Source organism: Cryptomeria japonica, chromosome 3 (assembly GCF_030272615.1).
Source record: "Cryptomeria japonica chromosome 3, Sugi_1.0, whole genome shotgun sequence".
Taxonomy (NCBI): Eukaryota; Viridiplantae; Streptophyta; class Pinopsida; order Cupressales; family Cupressaceae; genus Cryptomeria; species Cryptomeria japonica.
In genome coordinates, this window is record NC_081407.1 from 303454301 (window position 1) to 303473441 (window position 19141).

Sequence of the window (19141 nt, forward strand, 5' to 3'; positions counted from 1 at the left end):
ATGTTGTGTAGGCATCAAATGGAGATCTCATCAAGGAAAATCAAGCCGGATCAAGGACGGTCTTCGCCGGGACGATCAAGCCAGGACAGGGGCGACCTCTTTCAATCCAGCGTTCCAAGGCAAGGTACATCATCATCCTGCACATCAAGGACACAGGGAGTTAGAACAAGGGCTCGTTGAAGAAGTAAATAGTTCCAGATGAATTAATTAAAGCAAGCTTCCCAACAACATCAAGTTGAATATCTACCAAGTTACAAGTGTCAGATGAGGTGGCGTCCTAGTCATCATTTCTCCAATCAGTGAGGTCCACCTCAGCATGTCCAGATTCAATGTACTTAACTCATGGAAGGTGGCACAAACTCCGATGTACCTACCCCGGCTATCCATTGGTCGATTTTTCTAGAAGGGACATGTGTCCAAGCAATACAATTTTGTCATTGGTCAAGCATTAAATGTTATGTAATGGTTGTAACAAACCCTAATTAGGGTTTTCATTGTTGAATCTTGGCCATTGATCTTGAATTGATCTAAGCCATCAAATTGTATTGTGGGCACTATATAAGCCCAGGCATTTCATTTGTAAAGGCTAATTTAGCAATAGCTAGAGAGTTAGGAGATAGTTGGAATAGTTAGAAGATAGAAATAGAATAGCAATTAGAGTAGAATAGGAGGACAAGGCAAGAAATTGTTGCCATTGATTGTAAACAAACTCCATTTTCATTGAAGTAATGGTGAAGTGTGTCGTTTCTTGCAATTTGCATGGTTTCTTGTTGAGTCTTCAATCCTAGATGGTAGATGATTAGATGAATGGAGGAAATGCGATTGATTGATGGTGGAATTCGTATATCCATACTACTAGCAGTTTGTTGATTGCAGACTTGCCTTGTGTAGTCAACTGGAATCATTCAGCCTAAGCTCAATTTCAATTTGTCGCTTCTTCATTGATATGCATCAACTTGATGGTGTCTATGCCTGCGGTGATGATTTGAACATCATAAAGCTTCCCTTAGAAGATCGCACTAGCCTTGTGGAGATGGTCCATTGATGTCAAAACAAGACCTAGTTAGAGTTTCATCAAAAATCAAATCATTGCTCCTACATTCTTAGTATTAGGATTAGATCTTCTCTTCGCCCTCATCCTTTTTCCAATTTTTCAAATCTAAGCCAGTAAGAGCTTGTGTTCCAGCAAAGCAGATCGGAAATTCAATCACCAAATGTAAGTCCCCTTGTGATTCCAGCAAATCACATCATACCACTGGAGCTTATCCACATGTAGAGACCCTACTAAAAGGAACCTTGGAGTCATCCTAACTGATCCTTTATGCGAATCTTCAGCAGTTAGAGACTTTTTCTCAAGAGAGGATAAGATACCCTTGGGTATTTTATTCTGTGTTAGGCTGTGTACAAAATACACGTCAACACTTCTCTGCCTTGTGGCGTTGTATTCTTTCTTGATTTAATAAATTTTCACCCCTTTTTTCAAAAAAAAAAAAATTTGTTTATTGTTCATATTTTAGGACTAGATTAGATTAGGGAGCTTCCCCTACAAATTTGATGAGAGGATTTCCTCACATTCTATTCCACTTTAACTTTTCTTGAAAAGGGCAAACTTATATGCTAAAAAAACTAATGCAATTATATAATCAATGAAAAAAATTGCAAACCTGCACTAAGCCCCCAGGATTATCTCGCAAATCCAATACGAAGGAAGACGCACCACCATCCTTAAGTCGTCTCATAGCTATAAAGAGAAAAAATCACAAAAAAGAAACATTATCATTTGAAACATACCATAAAACAACCAAATTCAAGCATTTCTATTCTAAAAGCATGTATGATTTATCTTTGAATTTTGCAATTTAAAGATTTCTCATAGCAAAAGTTTAAGTTTATTTTTACCAAAATGAAAAAAAAGGAAGAAAAGGCTTGTGATGAATTAATCTCATTATAAGGTCAGCATTGTAATTCTTTAACTAAAAGTAATGCATCTAACTCTACAAATGATGTTATTTCTCATTGCAAGCAATCCACCTATATTTTATTCCACTAGGATATGCAAAGTTCACACAAAGTGTGCACATACATAGAAGCTTTATAAATCAAGAAATAAGCTATATCATAGTAGATAACAATAGCAAACCCAAGCAAAGCTTTTATCGATCTACTAGAAGCGAAGTAGATCATTTTTAAACCTATCCTCCACTAGAATTGATGAAGCATCACTCTACTTAATCCATAGAGGTCTGGGTTTCATTATAAACCCCCAAAGTGTCTAATATGAGAAGTTCATAAAAAATAATGAAAGTGTTATATAAATGGTTTGCCTCTAGACAATAGAGAGAAAACTAGACACGATTGCTCAAAGGCCCTTTGAAAAGCCAAACCTACAAGAAGCAATATTATCACAATGGATAATCAAGACTTTAAAAAGCTTCATGAAATACAAGAAGGCTACTATACTCAAGGCCAAAAATGGGACATTTCTCTCATATTGAATACCACAACACACATTGAGAAGATGATCATGTAAATAATATTGATAGTTACAAACTCATTAAAAATCACCCTTTAACAAAGATGACACAGGTTGAGACAATTTATTAATGAGTCATTAAATAGTGACATCAAGCATAAATTGATACCAAGGGACACCCGTATGCCAAAGATGTTTGGGGCAATTGATGTGAATAAATCTGATGCTCCCCTCAAACTTATCATAAATATTGAACATAGAAAAAAACATTGGATCCATTAGTGGATATTACATCATCTTGTATTAAGGATTCCACACATTTCATCAATACAATTTATGGGTGTGAGCTTGATAATGGTGACATTTTTGTTAGCTCAAATGTATTATTCTTTTCTTTGGTAAGGTCCTATTGGATGTAATGTCCCTAGTAGGGTATTAGCTCAAATCCACTAAAAAGTTTTAAAATCACTCAAATCCTAGCTCTTTCTAATCACCAAATTTCCAATGTGGGCAAAGTAAGGGCATAAAAAGTCTAGAATGAGGACAAATAAATAAACCAAAATGATATTAACAAGTAGCCGATCAATTTACATTAATATCAAATTCATTGAATCGAACAATGTCAAAATGACAAATAATGATATGTGAATTTTGATCAACCCAAACTAGTTGATAACAAGAGGAAATGTGTCAATTCCAAAATGACAAACAAGATCACCCAATTACTACCCTACATGGGGACGCGTCCCCTTCCTCGAAATTCGACGTCCCCATCTCCTAGCCGTTTTGGGGACAAGGGATGCCAAGGGGACATCCCCTATCACCACTACACCAAAAATCCCACGAAACACTAGGAAACATCCCTAGCCATTTGGGGACATCTCACCGCCCCCAAAATGGCAGGTGACGTCCCCTTGGTATCCCCCCGTCCCAAAACAGCTAGCTATGCCCTCTAGTTAGAAATGATTCTAGTCTTACAAAAAAAAAAGTATTTTTAATTTTCTTTGCTTCTATTGGCCCGTGAGGGTCCCACGGGGACTTCTAAACCACAAAGGAACCCTAAAATGACATAAAGAGTTAAAACCAAAACAAAACACTAACCCAGCAACCAAGATTGGTCGGGCTACCATTGGATGATCCACTTCTACTAGAGGGGGATAGTGACTGGATATTGATAACCCGAATGAGCCTTAGTTTCATAGATTGTTGTATTTTTATGCTTGAGACTCTGGATACATGTCTGAGACTTTTGGATATTGATAGACCATGTTTTTTTGATGTTTGAGACTACTATTATAATGCTTTATCGAAATTTATTATACAGTGATACGACTACTCTCATGATTTATTTAGTTAACTCAAAATAAATTAATAAATAGTTTGATTATACAAGTGATTCCTTGATCATGTAGTAGGTGAACGAAAAACATTTATTATATTGTTATACGACTACTCTCATGATTTTTTTGTTATCGAAATCTTATAACTATTTATTAATTTATTATAGCAGTCCTCATCAAGTGATTGATGAATCCCCGAGGTTCTAAATCAAACTAGTTTCCTCATGGGTACCTTTTGAGTTGCCAACTGGGTGGGATTGCATAGATAGATGGATTCTCTATGGTTTGCAAGGTACAGTCCAGATTTCTCTTTTCCATCTACTCCCTGTCTCTTTCTCTCACTTCCTCTTCCACTTCAACATTGGCAACTCCTTCAATGGAATCCCCCACCCTCAGGCCCTCAACATCATGAAGTGAAATGAGTGTATTGTTTTACTCTAGAAATTATTTTATCATGCTTTTATATATTTTTTATAATATCTATTTATATTATGTTTTTTATATATTTTTAATATTATTTCCTAATATTGTGTTATTATATTTTTTTAATATTATTTTTATTTCTTAATAAATTATTTATTAAATTAATGAAAAATATATGAATAGTTTTCAAAATAATAAATATAAATATAATGTTACAAAATACATATTTATTATTTACATTGTATAAAATAAATTATATAGATATTTATATTTTTTAATAAATATATACACACAAACCCATACCCATACCTAGGGAAAATAAAAATGCCATACCAATTTACCCGAACTTGGTTATTTAGCAATGTTAAATTATTTTGATAATTTTGTCTATGTATTACTTATATTTTTTACAATATCACTATTTCCTTGCTAGTTTTTACAAGTTCACTACCTACAAGAGACCTACATTGACATCTTACACTATGTTCTTGATGCCCAAACACCCATACAACACTGCCACCGCTATATACCTCCCAATTAGGCTTCAACACATCAAAGACGACTGTAGTAGAAGATCACAATCACAGTCTCATTCAACTGAAAGGAACCCCAAAAACATATTTACAAAGTAGTCATATAGACTCATGAGTTATACAAGAGTGTTTGACAAGATTTCCAAATGCTCCATATCCTGAAAAGTCAAAGAAGAAAAGCCTGAACAACTCATCTAAAATGCAGCCTCCGTAACTATGTCTTATGTGTGATGGATTTGTCTACAGTTGAATACATCACCAGGAGCTATTTTTCTTAGTGATGAGTTCAGCAACAGTCGAACCCATCACACATTACCATTTTTTTTAATGGAGAAGTTCCCTAGGTGTCCCAATCAGTCAAAGGGCTTCCCAACTGTTGCAATTAATCCTGCAACTCTCAGTTTGTTCTATTGCCTTTGTTAATGGGTTTTATCTTGTGTCTAGTTCATATGGAAGACTTCAAAAAGAGACCTGTGACATATCAGCCCTTTTGACTGATTTTCATAAATCCATTATCAGACCAACCAAGGCATATTGCTTTTTAGTGATGGATAATTTTTACTTAAAGGATGTTTTGACATATGATGATAAATTTATTTCCTTTTATTCATTTCTTTAACAAGTTGGCTATATTGTATTATAATATTATTTTTAGTTTTTTAATATTTGATCAACAAGTGATTTCCTATGATTCCCACAAATTTGGCCACAAATAGGGCCCAATTTCTAGGCATCACTTTCTTATACTCTACCCACACACTTTAGGACTTGCATTATCACAAATCGTGCAACCTTGAGTCCAATAGTTCCCATGGTGTTTTGAACCCAAGTTTTCATTGTGGTAATGCACAGCTCTGACCACTTAGTCACACTGGTCAATTTATATTTTATTATATTAGTTTTTATGAACCCAAGTAAATGAATTAGGATTTAGTGCCTAAATGGATTTATGACAGGCATAATAAGCATCTTAGGGTGTATTGCAAGGCTCATTTCATGTCTATATAAGGGTATTTTTGACAAAAGTACACATCCATCTGTGGCTTTTTTTCTTGCTAGAGAATAAGAGCACAAAGAAACATTATAAGGATTAATGATTTCAGATATTTAAGAGCTTCAAAGATAATTAAAAGACTTCAAATATATTGTATGGAATGGAAAGTATGCAAATTGACTCATAATCCATTAATGAGTTAACTAATGATGTATCTTATAACAAAAAAATTGTCTTACACAATCTTGCAATGGTTTCAAAGTAGTCGCATACCTATCATTAAATCTTTTCGTGCCAATGCGTTGAATTCTTTTAGCCTTATATATCCTGTATATTCATTTCCATTATCAGCTTTTTCCAAACGATAAAATACTGGAGTTCGAACAGTCTGTTGTCGTTCAACAGTAACCCTTTGGCTTCCACCACAATTACCATGCTTAACCTGCCAATATTTCAACATTCAACAAAAGCCCAGTGATGTGGATAAAGCTCCAAGAAAATATAAATAACCTTGTCTGGATTAATACTAAAGTTAAATGTGCAAAATGGCTTTCAGAAACAACCTCAATTGCAACAAATGTTTCCTTTGGACCCTGAATCAGAGAAGCTGCTTCAAATGATGTCATCCCTTGCACTCTTGTTCCATTAACTGATAAAATTTCATCACCCTACACAAACAGAAAATAAAATAAAATTCAAAACAAAACTAACCCAAGCAGATGCCTATATTCAAGAACAAATCATTATTGATAAATGCTCTTCTAGAAGCACAATGTTTCCAAGGAATAACAAGGAAAATTTTGAACTTCAACTCCTTTTTGTGAATGTTAGAACTCATATTCAGGCCTTTTGCATACTTTTGTTTACTAATTATATGAAAACCCTGCAAACATATGCATTTTGTTAAGATGGCATCAACTATAATGTGGCCTAGTGGTAAAGAGGATTTGTTCTATTTGGAGTAACCCAACTTCAACTTCCTCTCCTGACTTGTGAAAGCTGTTTTGCCGCTTCAAAGCATTATTTTCCAATCAAAAAACTATGTCATCAAATTTTGTTCTTTTCAAATAATCACACGAAACCAACAAAAATTGGACTTTTTAATATGTCTTATGCGTTCAATTAGAGCGTGCACATTGTCCTCAGGTTCTATAGCAATTCCCTTCAAGTAAGTCAGTTTTTTATAATCACAAGTTAGGTAAAACTTGTATGATTTTTTTTTTTGGGAGACGGGGATGAATTTTAGTTCTATTTTTTCACTAGCATAATAGGTCACTATTGTAATGGCACTTCCCCCCAAAGTTAATTTAATATTAGCAGTGGATTTAATAGATTGATTATTAGATTTGAGATCATTTCTTGTTAATGATGATAGCTCTGGTCGGTATCCTTAGCATAACCGACAGAGCCAATCTAAATGTTCAATTGGCCTTTCGGCCTTGAACATTTAGATTAATGATACCTGTCTACACTACGTGTGTTGCATATAATGAAACCTGTCCATCATATGTGCTCAGAAATTTACTTATTCTATTTGCCAATTGCTGCCAAACAGTTTACTGTCGACACATGTATATATCCAATCATTAATTTACGATCGATATTTTATTATAACCAGTCAATATCATAATTGCTATCACCGATTTGATTGGTAATCGAGTGGGTTGTGTATTAGTTAAGTCTTAACCTATTATTAGTGAATAGGTTTGATAGAAACCACCGGGACTCTTGGAGTAATACACTAGGTCAAGTCGATGATGATACAGTTTTCATTTTGAATAGGTCAAGTCGATGATGATAGAAACAGTGAATACGGCTATGATAAGAGTTAGACTGTAATACACTAAAGGATAAATTAATCAGATAAAACTACTATAATTATCTGAGCATACATCCATGGCAGATTGAACAACACTCATCATCAGTGGTATACTGTCAAGGGAAAGTGAACATTGACTATTATCCGCTTCTTGTCTTGTCACATTCATGGGAAGTTAGAATAGTAATACAGCACAAACTGTATACTCTTCTAATAAAATTAAAGTAAACTATATTCTTCAATCTGATCACAAAACTTAACATTTCTAAGATGTAATGTTAATAAAATAAATGTAAATAGCCAATGTACACTATAACATGTATTAATTTGCCAAGAATTCTAAAGTAAATTATTTAAAATAGTAAATCAAATAACATAGCCACATAGTTTAATCATATTATCATCAAATCATATATAAAATATGCTCGACATATTTTATCACCAAGGGTTTCCAATACTTACCTGAATCTTGAGCAGTTGGAATCGTCAATCTCTCTCTAACAAGATTCCACTAATCTTGGCCCTCATAGCTATTGCACATCTAGAAGGAACCAGTTCATATTCCAAACTAAACCAGATGCTTCCCAAGCATCAACCCAGCATGCTCCAAAGGTTACTCAACATGCATACGACATGCTCTAGAGTAAATGCTCAACATGCACAATAGCCCTAACCAAGACAATCCTGGGTCTACTCTGTATGCCGAGTTGGACACACTCAGTGTACCCCCTTCTCCAAGTGCCCATAGCCCACCAAGCAACCTTCTTCTTCCTTGAGTGATCTCCATGCCCTTTCAAAGTCTAACACAAACGCTTTATATAACCTTTCAAGGGTGGTTTCTAAACATCACGCCCTTTCATAAAGGTTTCCTTTAATAATTATTTAATAAATATAATTATTCCTCTCTTTTAAAGGAGTTCTCATAAATATTCTCTATTGATCTCCATTTTACCCAAAGGATCATATATTATCCTCTCTTTTTTTATCTCCCTTTAATGTTAAAGAGTTATTTCATGAAGTTCTTTTCACTTTGGGGAAAAAGACTCCCATAACAACTATAGCTACTTATCAATTGCTATAACCACAAATTTCATCTTTGTATGCATCTATAGATTGTTTTGCTTTAATAACAATCTCAAGATTGGGAACTTGTTACATGCCTGGTTATTGAGGACGTTATGGCTAAATAAATACCAAGTAGCCAACCATATGAGTTAGGGAGGAAAATAAAGTTGGTGCTCTACCAGCAGCATTAGTGACAACTTTCTAGGGATGAGTTACGACTAAACAATATTAAAAGGCATCTGAGTTTTGTAGTTAACTAGACCATCCTTTTGTGTTTCCAATCTAAGAAATATTGCCACATTGTAATGTACCTATTCGAAATAGGATTTAATAATAAATCAAAATATAAAAAAAATAATAAATTAAAATATAAAAAGTAATATAATTACAATTTAACTAAGTTTAATGAATGATTAAAAGGCATAAAAGGAAAAGTTATGATTCCCTCAAATATGAGATGTAATAGGGAGATCATTTGAGAAGGACATCCATGGATCATCGTCATTGAATTACTCATCAATTGAGAATGAAGGAAGCAATCAACCATTTTGGAAATAAATGATTATTCTCGAAATGCAGCAATGCAGGGTGTGGGACTCATTGCTTGTGAAGGGTGGTGACTCCTTCAAGAAATGGATATAAAGGGCAAATTATTTTATTGAGAGAACCATTGAGTAAATCGTCAATTCATAAAGGAAACAAGCATTCAACCAATAAATTAAGAACAATAAATTATGTGACTTCGCATGTAAATTAAATTATGTTTTCAAGAGTAATGATGGTGTGAGAAATGTTGAATTTAGTGATCAGATTTACAAGAATGAACAGAAAAATGATAATGCACAGTAACAAGAAACAACACACACAACTAGAAGTGTACACAACACAAGTCTACCCTAGGAAAACCTCCCTCTTGGAGAAAAAAACCCAGCATTAAGTGTCCCTGATTTGATTGATGTAAATCCAGTAACAATTACAGCATTATCCTGCCTTAGGGCATAAATATAAAGACTTAGCTGATAAGGAATGGTGAACTTGTTGTCTGAATCAGAACTCAGCAGGTATATGATGATGCTCCAGTCTGAACCAGATTTGCAATCCCTTCACTAATAGTTGCAGGCCTTCTAAGATATTCGCTGACCTTTAATGGTGATGCATTGACCTTCCAAGATGGTTCGCTGACCTTCAGAGGTGGTTCGCTTGCCTTCAATGAAGATTCGCTAACCTCCAGAATGAGTGGGCAGATCTTGCATTATTTAGGAGCAGAGACAGCAGCATAGACTTTGCCTTAATCTTCAACTGGAAATTCACATTACTTGCAGAACTAACTTCACATTATTGATGATAAAACTGAGTGATAAATGCATACAAATGAATCTCTATTTATATGTGGCGTGGAGACCAATTCAAGTCGGCTTTACCTTAAGTTTTGGTGCCAAGACTTAATTACAATTATAAGGCTTACACGTTACCTTATGTCTTGCCCTATTTTGGCGTCCTAATAATGATTAAGTTATATTGCAAGGGGAGCGCACCTATTTAGGGCCACACATTACATGAAGGGGTGTGTCCCTACGTTTGGTGAGCTTAATGCATTTGGGCCCAGCCCTATAAGGATTCGGATGTTGCCTTAAGGCAATCCGAATCCATTTGTTTTCCTAACCTAGTTACAAAATCAACACTCCCTCTTAACTAGGGAGGAAAATAAATACATAACCAAATTCACATGGACAAACCCATGGTATGAACATTTACAAGGTTTAGGATTAGGGCCCAGCCCTAATAGTACAATCAATATACAATTCGTCATTTGATCATGCAATTACATTACAATAAACCTTTACATGATCTTCTCTAGCAATGCCTGCAAAGGATGAAGCCAATGCTTCATAACTTTATACTTTCTTGGGGACCCGCATGTAACACCATGATCTTTCATCATGCACATCCGCAGAGGATGACAGAGACCTTTCCATATGCACACCTGCAATAATTAATACTCAAAGAGATATATAACCATACAACATAGATCATGCACAACCGCAGAGGATACATAAGCTTCTTCACAGAGAAGAACAACCTGTCACCTTGCACACCGCAGAGGGTGAACTCACCTTGCACTCCGCAGAGGGTGAGAGAAACCTGCCACCTTGCACTCCGCAGAGGGTGGACTCACCTTGCACTCTGTAGAGGGTGAGCGAGAACTACCACCTTGCACTCCACAGAGGGTGGATGATACACCCAGTGTATCATGGTTAGTATCATCATAAAATAAACATTTTGCAATAATCAAGTAATACATTTAGACATATCAATTTCATTATCTGAAACACAATGATTAGAACTCAGCGAAAAAAAAAATATATCAAGAAAGCATGAGGCTCCCTCTAAAACTCTATCTAACTGATAAATTCAAAATAAGGTTTCTGACCAAACCCAAATCTAACAAAATTAACAATTGTATCTTTAATGAAGGAGAAGGTTTGAAAGCTTATGTAGTCCTTCAAATTTTAGACTAATGGCAAGAGCTGAAGTGGACCTTCTTGCAGTAAGCTTGTAGACCTAAAAAATTTTCCCTCTAGAGTAGCTGAAAGAATTAGATTCCAACACATTATTACTCAAATAAACAATAAGATCAGAAAATCAACAAACCAATAGATCAAAGGAGGAAATCATCTTCATGATTTTGAAGATTTGATACTTCATTTATGTTTGCATATTCTTGCTCGCCTTGGGTTTGACAGTCCCTTGCAAAATGACCAAGCTTGTTGCATCGGAAGCATCGGATGTGGGACAAATCTCTTGGTCTCTTTTTTGAGTGAGAAGTAGAAGAGTTGAAGTCTCTATTTCTCTTGAAATCATTCTTCTTCTTCCAATGGCTGCCCTCCTTCTTAGTAAATAGAACATGTTGTTCATTATAAGGGTTCTTAATTTTTCCCTTTGCAGCCAGCCGGGATTCTTCTTGAATGCAATCTCCCATTAACTGATCAAATTTAGGGAGTTCAACTCTAGCACTGATTCCTTGAACAAATGGTTCCCAAGAGGGAGGAAGGCCATTTAAGGCTGTCATAGATAAGTCGCTGTCTTCAACATTCTTCCCAAGGGTGGCAAGCTGATCTCTTAGCTCAGAGATTCTCATGAAGTAATCAGCAATCGGTTCTTCTGCCTCTAATTTGATGCTAGAAAGCTGATTCCTTAGGGCAAGTATGAAGCTAGTATTGTTGACTTCATACATCTTCTCCAATGTGATGAACATTTCCCTAGCTGTTTTCTTCATGGAGATAGATGACACCAAGCGATTTTTGACTGAGTCTATTATAATCCTTTGAGCTTGGAAGTCCTTCTTCTTGCACTCTACTTTCTCAGTTTCGCCCTCAGGTTCCTTAGCATTCTTGCCAACATATTCAGCAAGATCATTCAATGCCATCATTACCCTAACCTCCCATGAAGCATAGTTTGTAGGACCTTCCAGTCTATTTTCAGCCCTGATGTACGAAGACATGAAGACTAAACCTTCGAACAATAGGTTAGACAGACAAGTACAAATTTGACCACAACCTTTACAACTTCTATGAACCTAGAGCTCTGATACCATGTTGAATTTAGTGATCAGATTTACAAGAATGAACAGAAAAATGATAATGCACAGTAACAAGAAACAACACACACAACTAGAAGTGTACACAACACAAGTCTACCCTGGGAAAACCTCCCTCTTGGAGAAAAAAACCCAGCATTAAGTGTCCCTGATTTGATTGATGTAAATCCAGTAACAATTACAGCATTATCCTGCCTTAGGGCATAAATATAAAGACTTAGCTGATAAGGAGTGGTGAACTTGTTGTCTGAATCAGAACTCGGCAGGTATATGATGATGCTCCAATCTGAACTAGATTTGCAATCCCTTCACTAATAGTTGCAGGCCTTCTAAGATATTCGCTGACCTTTAATGGTGATGCATTGACCTTCCAAGATGGTTCGCTGACCTTCAGAGGTGGTTTGCTTGCCTTCAATGAAGATTCGCTAACCTCCAGAATGAGTGGGCAGATCTTGCATTATTTAGGAGCAGAGACAGCAGCATAGACTTTGCCTTAATCTTCAACTGGAAATTCACATTACTTGCAGAACTAACTTCACATTATTGATGATAAAAATGAGTGATAAATGCATACAAATGAATCTCTATTTATATGTGGCGTGGAGACCAATTCAAGTCGGCTTTACCTTAAGTTTTGGTGCCAAGACTTAATTACAATTATAAGGCTTACACGTTACCTTATATCTCCCTACGTTTGGTGAGCTTAATGCATTTGGGCCCAGCCCTATAAGGATTCGGATGTTGCCTTAAGGCAATCCGAATCCATTTGTTTTCCTAACCTAGTTACAAAATCAACAAGAAAGGGCGTGACTCTTCCATAAAGAAGATCCATATATATGGAGATCATTCCAAACAAACATCAACACACCATCACTCATCAATGCCTTAAGAAATCAAGCAATCTATCAATCAGCAAAGTTCAAATCAACAAAGTAGACAAACAAGCAATCAAAGCATCCTCAATCGTCAAATCATCTTGGAATCAGCAAACCAATTCATGCAAATATCAATTCATCCAAGAAACTCGATCAACAATTCAGTATGTCAATTCAAAACTTCATATTCAAACAACCAGTCATTTAGTAATATATGATTTATCAAATTCATTTAGGGATAATCTGTAAAAGCATTCAAGGATTGAATTGTCAATCCATCAAGATATATTAAACAACAAAAGCTAAGTTACCGGGTTCGCCGGCTGCCTGGCCCGATCTGGGTCCAATTTGCTCCGAGTCCAAGGTGTTGGTATGTTTGCTGTTCTGTTGTGCCAAAAGCTTGAGCTATCAACGCCCGCTACAAACGCCAAACTTATCCAGATCCACGGGAGGCGGATAAGTGTTCTACACTTTCATGCCCTTGACAAGCTAGAGACAAGGACCTTGGTATTGTCATTGTTGAGTTAGGGATGGGATCATCTAATTCAGCATATTTGCAAAGTATTCCCAAAGAATTCACGATTTGATCAACTCTAGGTATTGTGCTAGATCTATTGACATAAATATATATCATACATTGGTCATCTTGGATAAAACTATCATATTTTGAGTGAATATTATTGTTTTAAGGAAAAAATCAGAAATGTTCCGAAAAGGAACATTAAACAAATATCAACTAGAGTGATCATGATGCCACGTAAAATCCCCAAAAATCTATATATTGTTTCAACTTTCAAACTTAATCCATAGGCTCAATTACACGGCTTTGACTATAGCATTGTGTACTTCTAAAACATCTTATACCTTTAAATGCTTTCAAAAGTTTATATGTCCATAATTTGATTAAGCATAGCCAAAGGAGGAAACTTTTAGTAAATAACAAATAAAGGACCCCTAGCCATTAATAGTGATGACAAAATCATAAAAAGAGAAATTTGAATTGTTATAGTTCAGTCCAATAAAAAAAATCCAATTATTGTGTTTAACAAAGTAATAGGATGAAGGCATTAGTATGAAATTTCTTCGCTCATCTTTATTTTGGTTCCAGGTTATTGGCCACTTTTTTTATTCCTTCTCCTTTTTGTCACCCATCCATTTTCTTTTTCATCCGATATTTTAATTATTATTTTGTCACTGTCCAAAAAAAAATTAAGGGTGGTCAAAGATTAAGGACGAGAATATTAGCCTCTATCTAAGTGGGAAAGTAAACAATCATATTGTATTTGGGAAGGAAACCATCCTTTCAAAAGATTGTATACCTAGTATATATAGTTAAAAGAAGAGTTGGCTAAAAAATGGTTTAGCTATGTAACAAATGATGGCTTGCGGTCTATCTTTGTCATGTCCCCTCCTTGATCGTTATATATATCCTAAGTCAGGCAAGTATTACTATTCATTAATATAATGATTAACAAATGATTATTTGAAATTTATTTATTTATTAAATAAATTATTTAATTAATATATATTAATATTTATTCTTGAAATGTGATAAAGTCAATTATTTAATATATATTAATATATATATAAATAATATTAATATATAAAATAAACTATTAGAAAATATTAATATATTTAAATATATTAAAAGATGGAAATATGAATTATCAAATGAACGAATCAATAATGTTAATGTTTAATATTAAAGCATGTTAAAATATTAACGGGAGTAAGCAGTGGATAGAGTAAATGTCTTAAATATATTTACATGGAGATGACCCCCATGTGGAGGGCTAACTCCACGGTGGCCCCTGCCCGCAGGAAGTGTTGGGACGGGGGTCGCAGCCTATATTTACATGGAGATAACCCCCATGTGGAGGGCTAACTCCAGGTGGCCCCTCCCCACGGGAAGTGTTGGGACGGGAGTCGCAGCCTATATTTACGTGGAGATAACCCCCACGTGGAGAGCTAACTCCATGGTGGCCCCTCCCCGCGGGAAGCGGTGGGACAAGGGTCGCAGCCTGGGCTGAGACCACCGTCACACCCCTTCCTGCGGAAGGGACCCTGTGGGGGGAGGCAACCCTTCCCCTCCACGGGGTATTAAGGAAGATCGTCGCAAAGCTAAGGAGGGGGGAGAGGAAGACGAAGGAGGAAAGGTGGACGAGAGGATAACCAGCGACACTGCGGGCTAGGCACTACACTGCAGGCTATGAACTACACTGCGGTTGCGGACAGCGACATGTAAGTGGTGTCTACGGTTCACAGAGTATATATGTGTGTGGACGTGTGTGCCACACACACACATATATAGTAATGAATAATTAATATATGTTAATGAATGGTTCTAAATATATGATAATGAATATTTGTGAATATAGGTTAATGAATGGTTCTAAATATATGTTAATGAATATTTGTGAATATGTGTTAATGAATAGTTCTAAATTTACGTTAATGAGTATTTGTGAATATATGATAATGAATAGTTTTGAATGTATGTTAATGAATATTTTTGAATATATGTTAATGAATCTTCCTGAAGACATGTTAATGAATATTTTCTGAATATATGTTACGGAATAAATGTTAATTTAGGAATATGTAAATGTAGATTATGGAATAATATATGATAATGAATTGTAGAATGTTATATGAATAATGGACTATATGATGGAGGCTATCGGGAGGAAATTCCCTTGGCCTAATGCAGAGAGTATGATAATCCCTGGTAGGCAATATATACTGAATATCTATATGCATATATGTTATGGCTTGGTTGACAAAGTTCATCCAAGAAGAGACGGATCTAGCCGGTCTTCTCTGGTAGACTTGGATGATGAGATGCATCATCCAAGGCAAGGAATTGATCATATATGATGGTCCTCCTTGGTATGGCTTGGGTGTAAGAAATTACATCCAAGACAGGAATCGAATTAACCTTTGATTTCCTGGTATGGCTTGGGTGTAAGAAATTACATCCAAGACAGGAATCGAATTAACCTTCGATTTCCTGGTATGGCTTGGGTGTAAGAAATTACATCCAAGACAGGAATCGAATTAACCTTCGATTTCTTGGTAGGGCTTGGATGTAAGAAATTATATCCAAGACAGGAATCAAATTAACCTTCGATTTCCTGGTATGGCTTGGGTGTAAGAAATTACATCCAAGACAGGAATCGAATTAACCTTCGATTTCCTGGTAGGGCTTGGAATCAAGATGGGTTCCAAGAAGGCGAGCTTCACAGCTGCCTAAGGACATGTCCCAATACTGCACTCGTATCCTTTTTATTAAATAAGAATTGAGATTAGTGTTAATTAAGTAATTGAAGTTTAATTGCAAGTTAGATTATATATATATATATATATATATATATATATATATATATATATATATATATATATATATATATATATATATATATATATATATATATATATTTGTTGTATTCTAACAATTTGTTTTGCACGACAATGATCTCTAACTAGTAGGGACATTACAGTGCTATCTAAGCATAATCCTGCCATCCTGTGGGACAAAATTACAGCATTACTCTTTAATATGTGTATACTTTTCGAATGAGAAACACCAAATTTATTGTACATGTATGTTCCTTACCTAGTGGGTATTCATAGGTGTATGGCTCATGTCATAAAGGTTTCATATGCTTCGTGTTCTACGTGCTGACGCACATGTTTCCTACTTTAAAGTCTATTGGCATGAATGCATATGTTTGCACTAAGTGCCTTACTTGTATTTATGTGCTTCACATGTATACTTCATACTACATGTGTATGCATTTGAAAGCTTCTTGCCTTAAAGTAAATAATTGACAATGTAATTACAATATTGTTGTATTAAATTGAATTCTTAACCTAATGATTTCAGTGTTCTGAATCTTCACCTTTCTCTAAATGCTTGCAAAGATAGGAAGCGTGAGGGGGAAATGCAAAATAAATCGGTCACATAATGAAAATGTCCCAAGACAGGTAGCAAATCTTGGGGGAGCCGCATGTAGACTGTGTCATGCGCCCTTGGCACACTAAATCTACCATCTTGTAAGGTAGAGGAGAAAGGGGAAGAGGAGACTCGAGCAATCTATGGGAGCTAAGCATACAACAGATTAACAACTATTCACCATATTTGATAATACTTTAACCTTTCATTATGGGTGTCTTGTATGTCTATAAGAAAGCTCAATGTTGTCATATTTCGAGCATGTATGTGTCTTTATGTGTGTCTGATGACTGATGTATCTGTAGCACGATCACACCATGACTACCTTTTCTTATACATACATGGTACCTTATGTTTATTTGTGTACTACTTCAAGCCCTACATGTCTTATGTACATACTTCACGCCTTGAATGAATTCGTGGGTGATTCACCTATACTTCCATATATGATTCATACCTGTGTTTAGATGTATATCCCATGCTTAAGAGTATTTATATGTGCTATATACATTCACTTCTTGACCTAAGTGAATGCCTATGTGAACTCCATGTTACCTAAGCAAATTCAAGTGTATACTCCACACTTTATATACTACATGTATATCACATGTGTGCTGCATGCCTTAATTGTATCCATGTGTATTACATATGTTGCACACCTTGAATGTACTCATATCCATGTGTATTTCTGTATATGATGAATACAGGTATTGTTCATAAACTTCATGTGTGTTTCATACCCTTACATATGTATACCTTGTGTTTTTATTGGGAGATGATTTAGTTCGAGAAAATTGTTAGTTGCTTGAGGACAAGCAATTTCGAGAAGGATGGACTGTCATGTCCCCTCCTTGATCGTTATATATATCCTAAATGAGGCAAGTATTACTATTGATTAATATAATGATTAACAAATGATTATTTGAAATTTATTTATTTATTAAATAAATTATTTAATTAATATATATTAATATTTATTCTTGAAATGTGATAAAGTCAATTATTTAATATATATTAATATATATAAATAATATTAATATATTAAATAAAATTAATATATAAAATAAACTATTAGAAAATATTAATATATTTAAATATATTAAAAGATGGAAATATGAATTATCAAATGAACGAATCAATAATGTTAATGTTTAATATTAAAGCATGTTAAAATATTAACGGGAGTAAGCAGTGGATAGAGTAAATGTCTTAAATATATTTATGTGGAGATAACCCCCATGTGGAGGGCTAACTCCACAGTGGCCCCTCACCGCGGGAAGTGGTGGGATGAGGGTTGCAGCCTGGGCTGCGACCACCGTCACATCCCTTCCTGCGGAAGGGACCCCGTTGGGGGATGCGACCTTCCCCTCCACGAGGTATTAAGGAAGATCGCCGCAAAGCTAAGGAGGGGGGAGAGGAAGACGAAGGAGGGAAGGTGGACGAGAGGATAACCAGAGACACTGCGGGCTAGGCACTGCACTACAGGCTACAAACTGCACTATGGTTGCGGACTGCGACATGTAAGTGGTGTCTACGGTTCACATAGTATATATATGTGTGTGGATGTGTGTGCCACACACACACATATATAGTAATGAATAATTAATATATGTTAATGAATGGTTCTAAATATATGATAATAAATATTTGTGAATATAGGTTAATGAATGGTTCTAAATATATGTTAATAAATATTTGTGAATATGTGTTAATGAATAGTTCTGAATTTATGTTAATGAGTATTTGTGAATATATGATAATGAATAGTTTTGAATGTATATTAATGAATATTTTTGAATATATGATAATGAATCTTCCTGAAGACATGTTAATGAATATTTTCTGAATATATGTTACAGCATAAATGCTAATTTAGGAATATGTAAATGTAGATTATGGAATAATATATGATAATGAATTGTAGAATGTTATATGAATAATGGACTATATGATGGAGGCTATCGGGAGGAAATTCCCTTAGACTAATGCAGAGAGTATGATAATCCCTAGTAGGCAATATATACTGAATATCTATATGCATATATGTTATGGCTTGGTTGACAAAG

General features: G+C 35.1%; 1 protein-coding gene across 3 annotated transcripts in view; it reads right to left on the reverse strand.

The window, feature by feature from the left end:
* Positions 1–19141, reverse strand: part of LOC131034298 (carboxyl-terminal-processing peptidase 1, chloroplastic) — a 166835-nt gene that overhangs the window by 108389 nt on the left and 39305 nt on the right. For all 3 annotated transcript variants that reach the window (XM_057965768.2, XM_057965767.2, XM_057965769.2), the window contains exons 4-6: positions 6327–6431; positions 6037–6205; positions 1665–1741 (exon numbers count right to left, since the gene is read on the reverse strand). In XM_057965768.2, coding sequence (XP_057821751.2) covers positions 1665–1741; positions 6037–6205; positions 6327–6431 — 351 coding nt within the window. The remainder of the gene's footprint in view (positions 1–1664; positions 1742–6036; positions 6206–6326; positions 6432–19141) is intronic.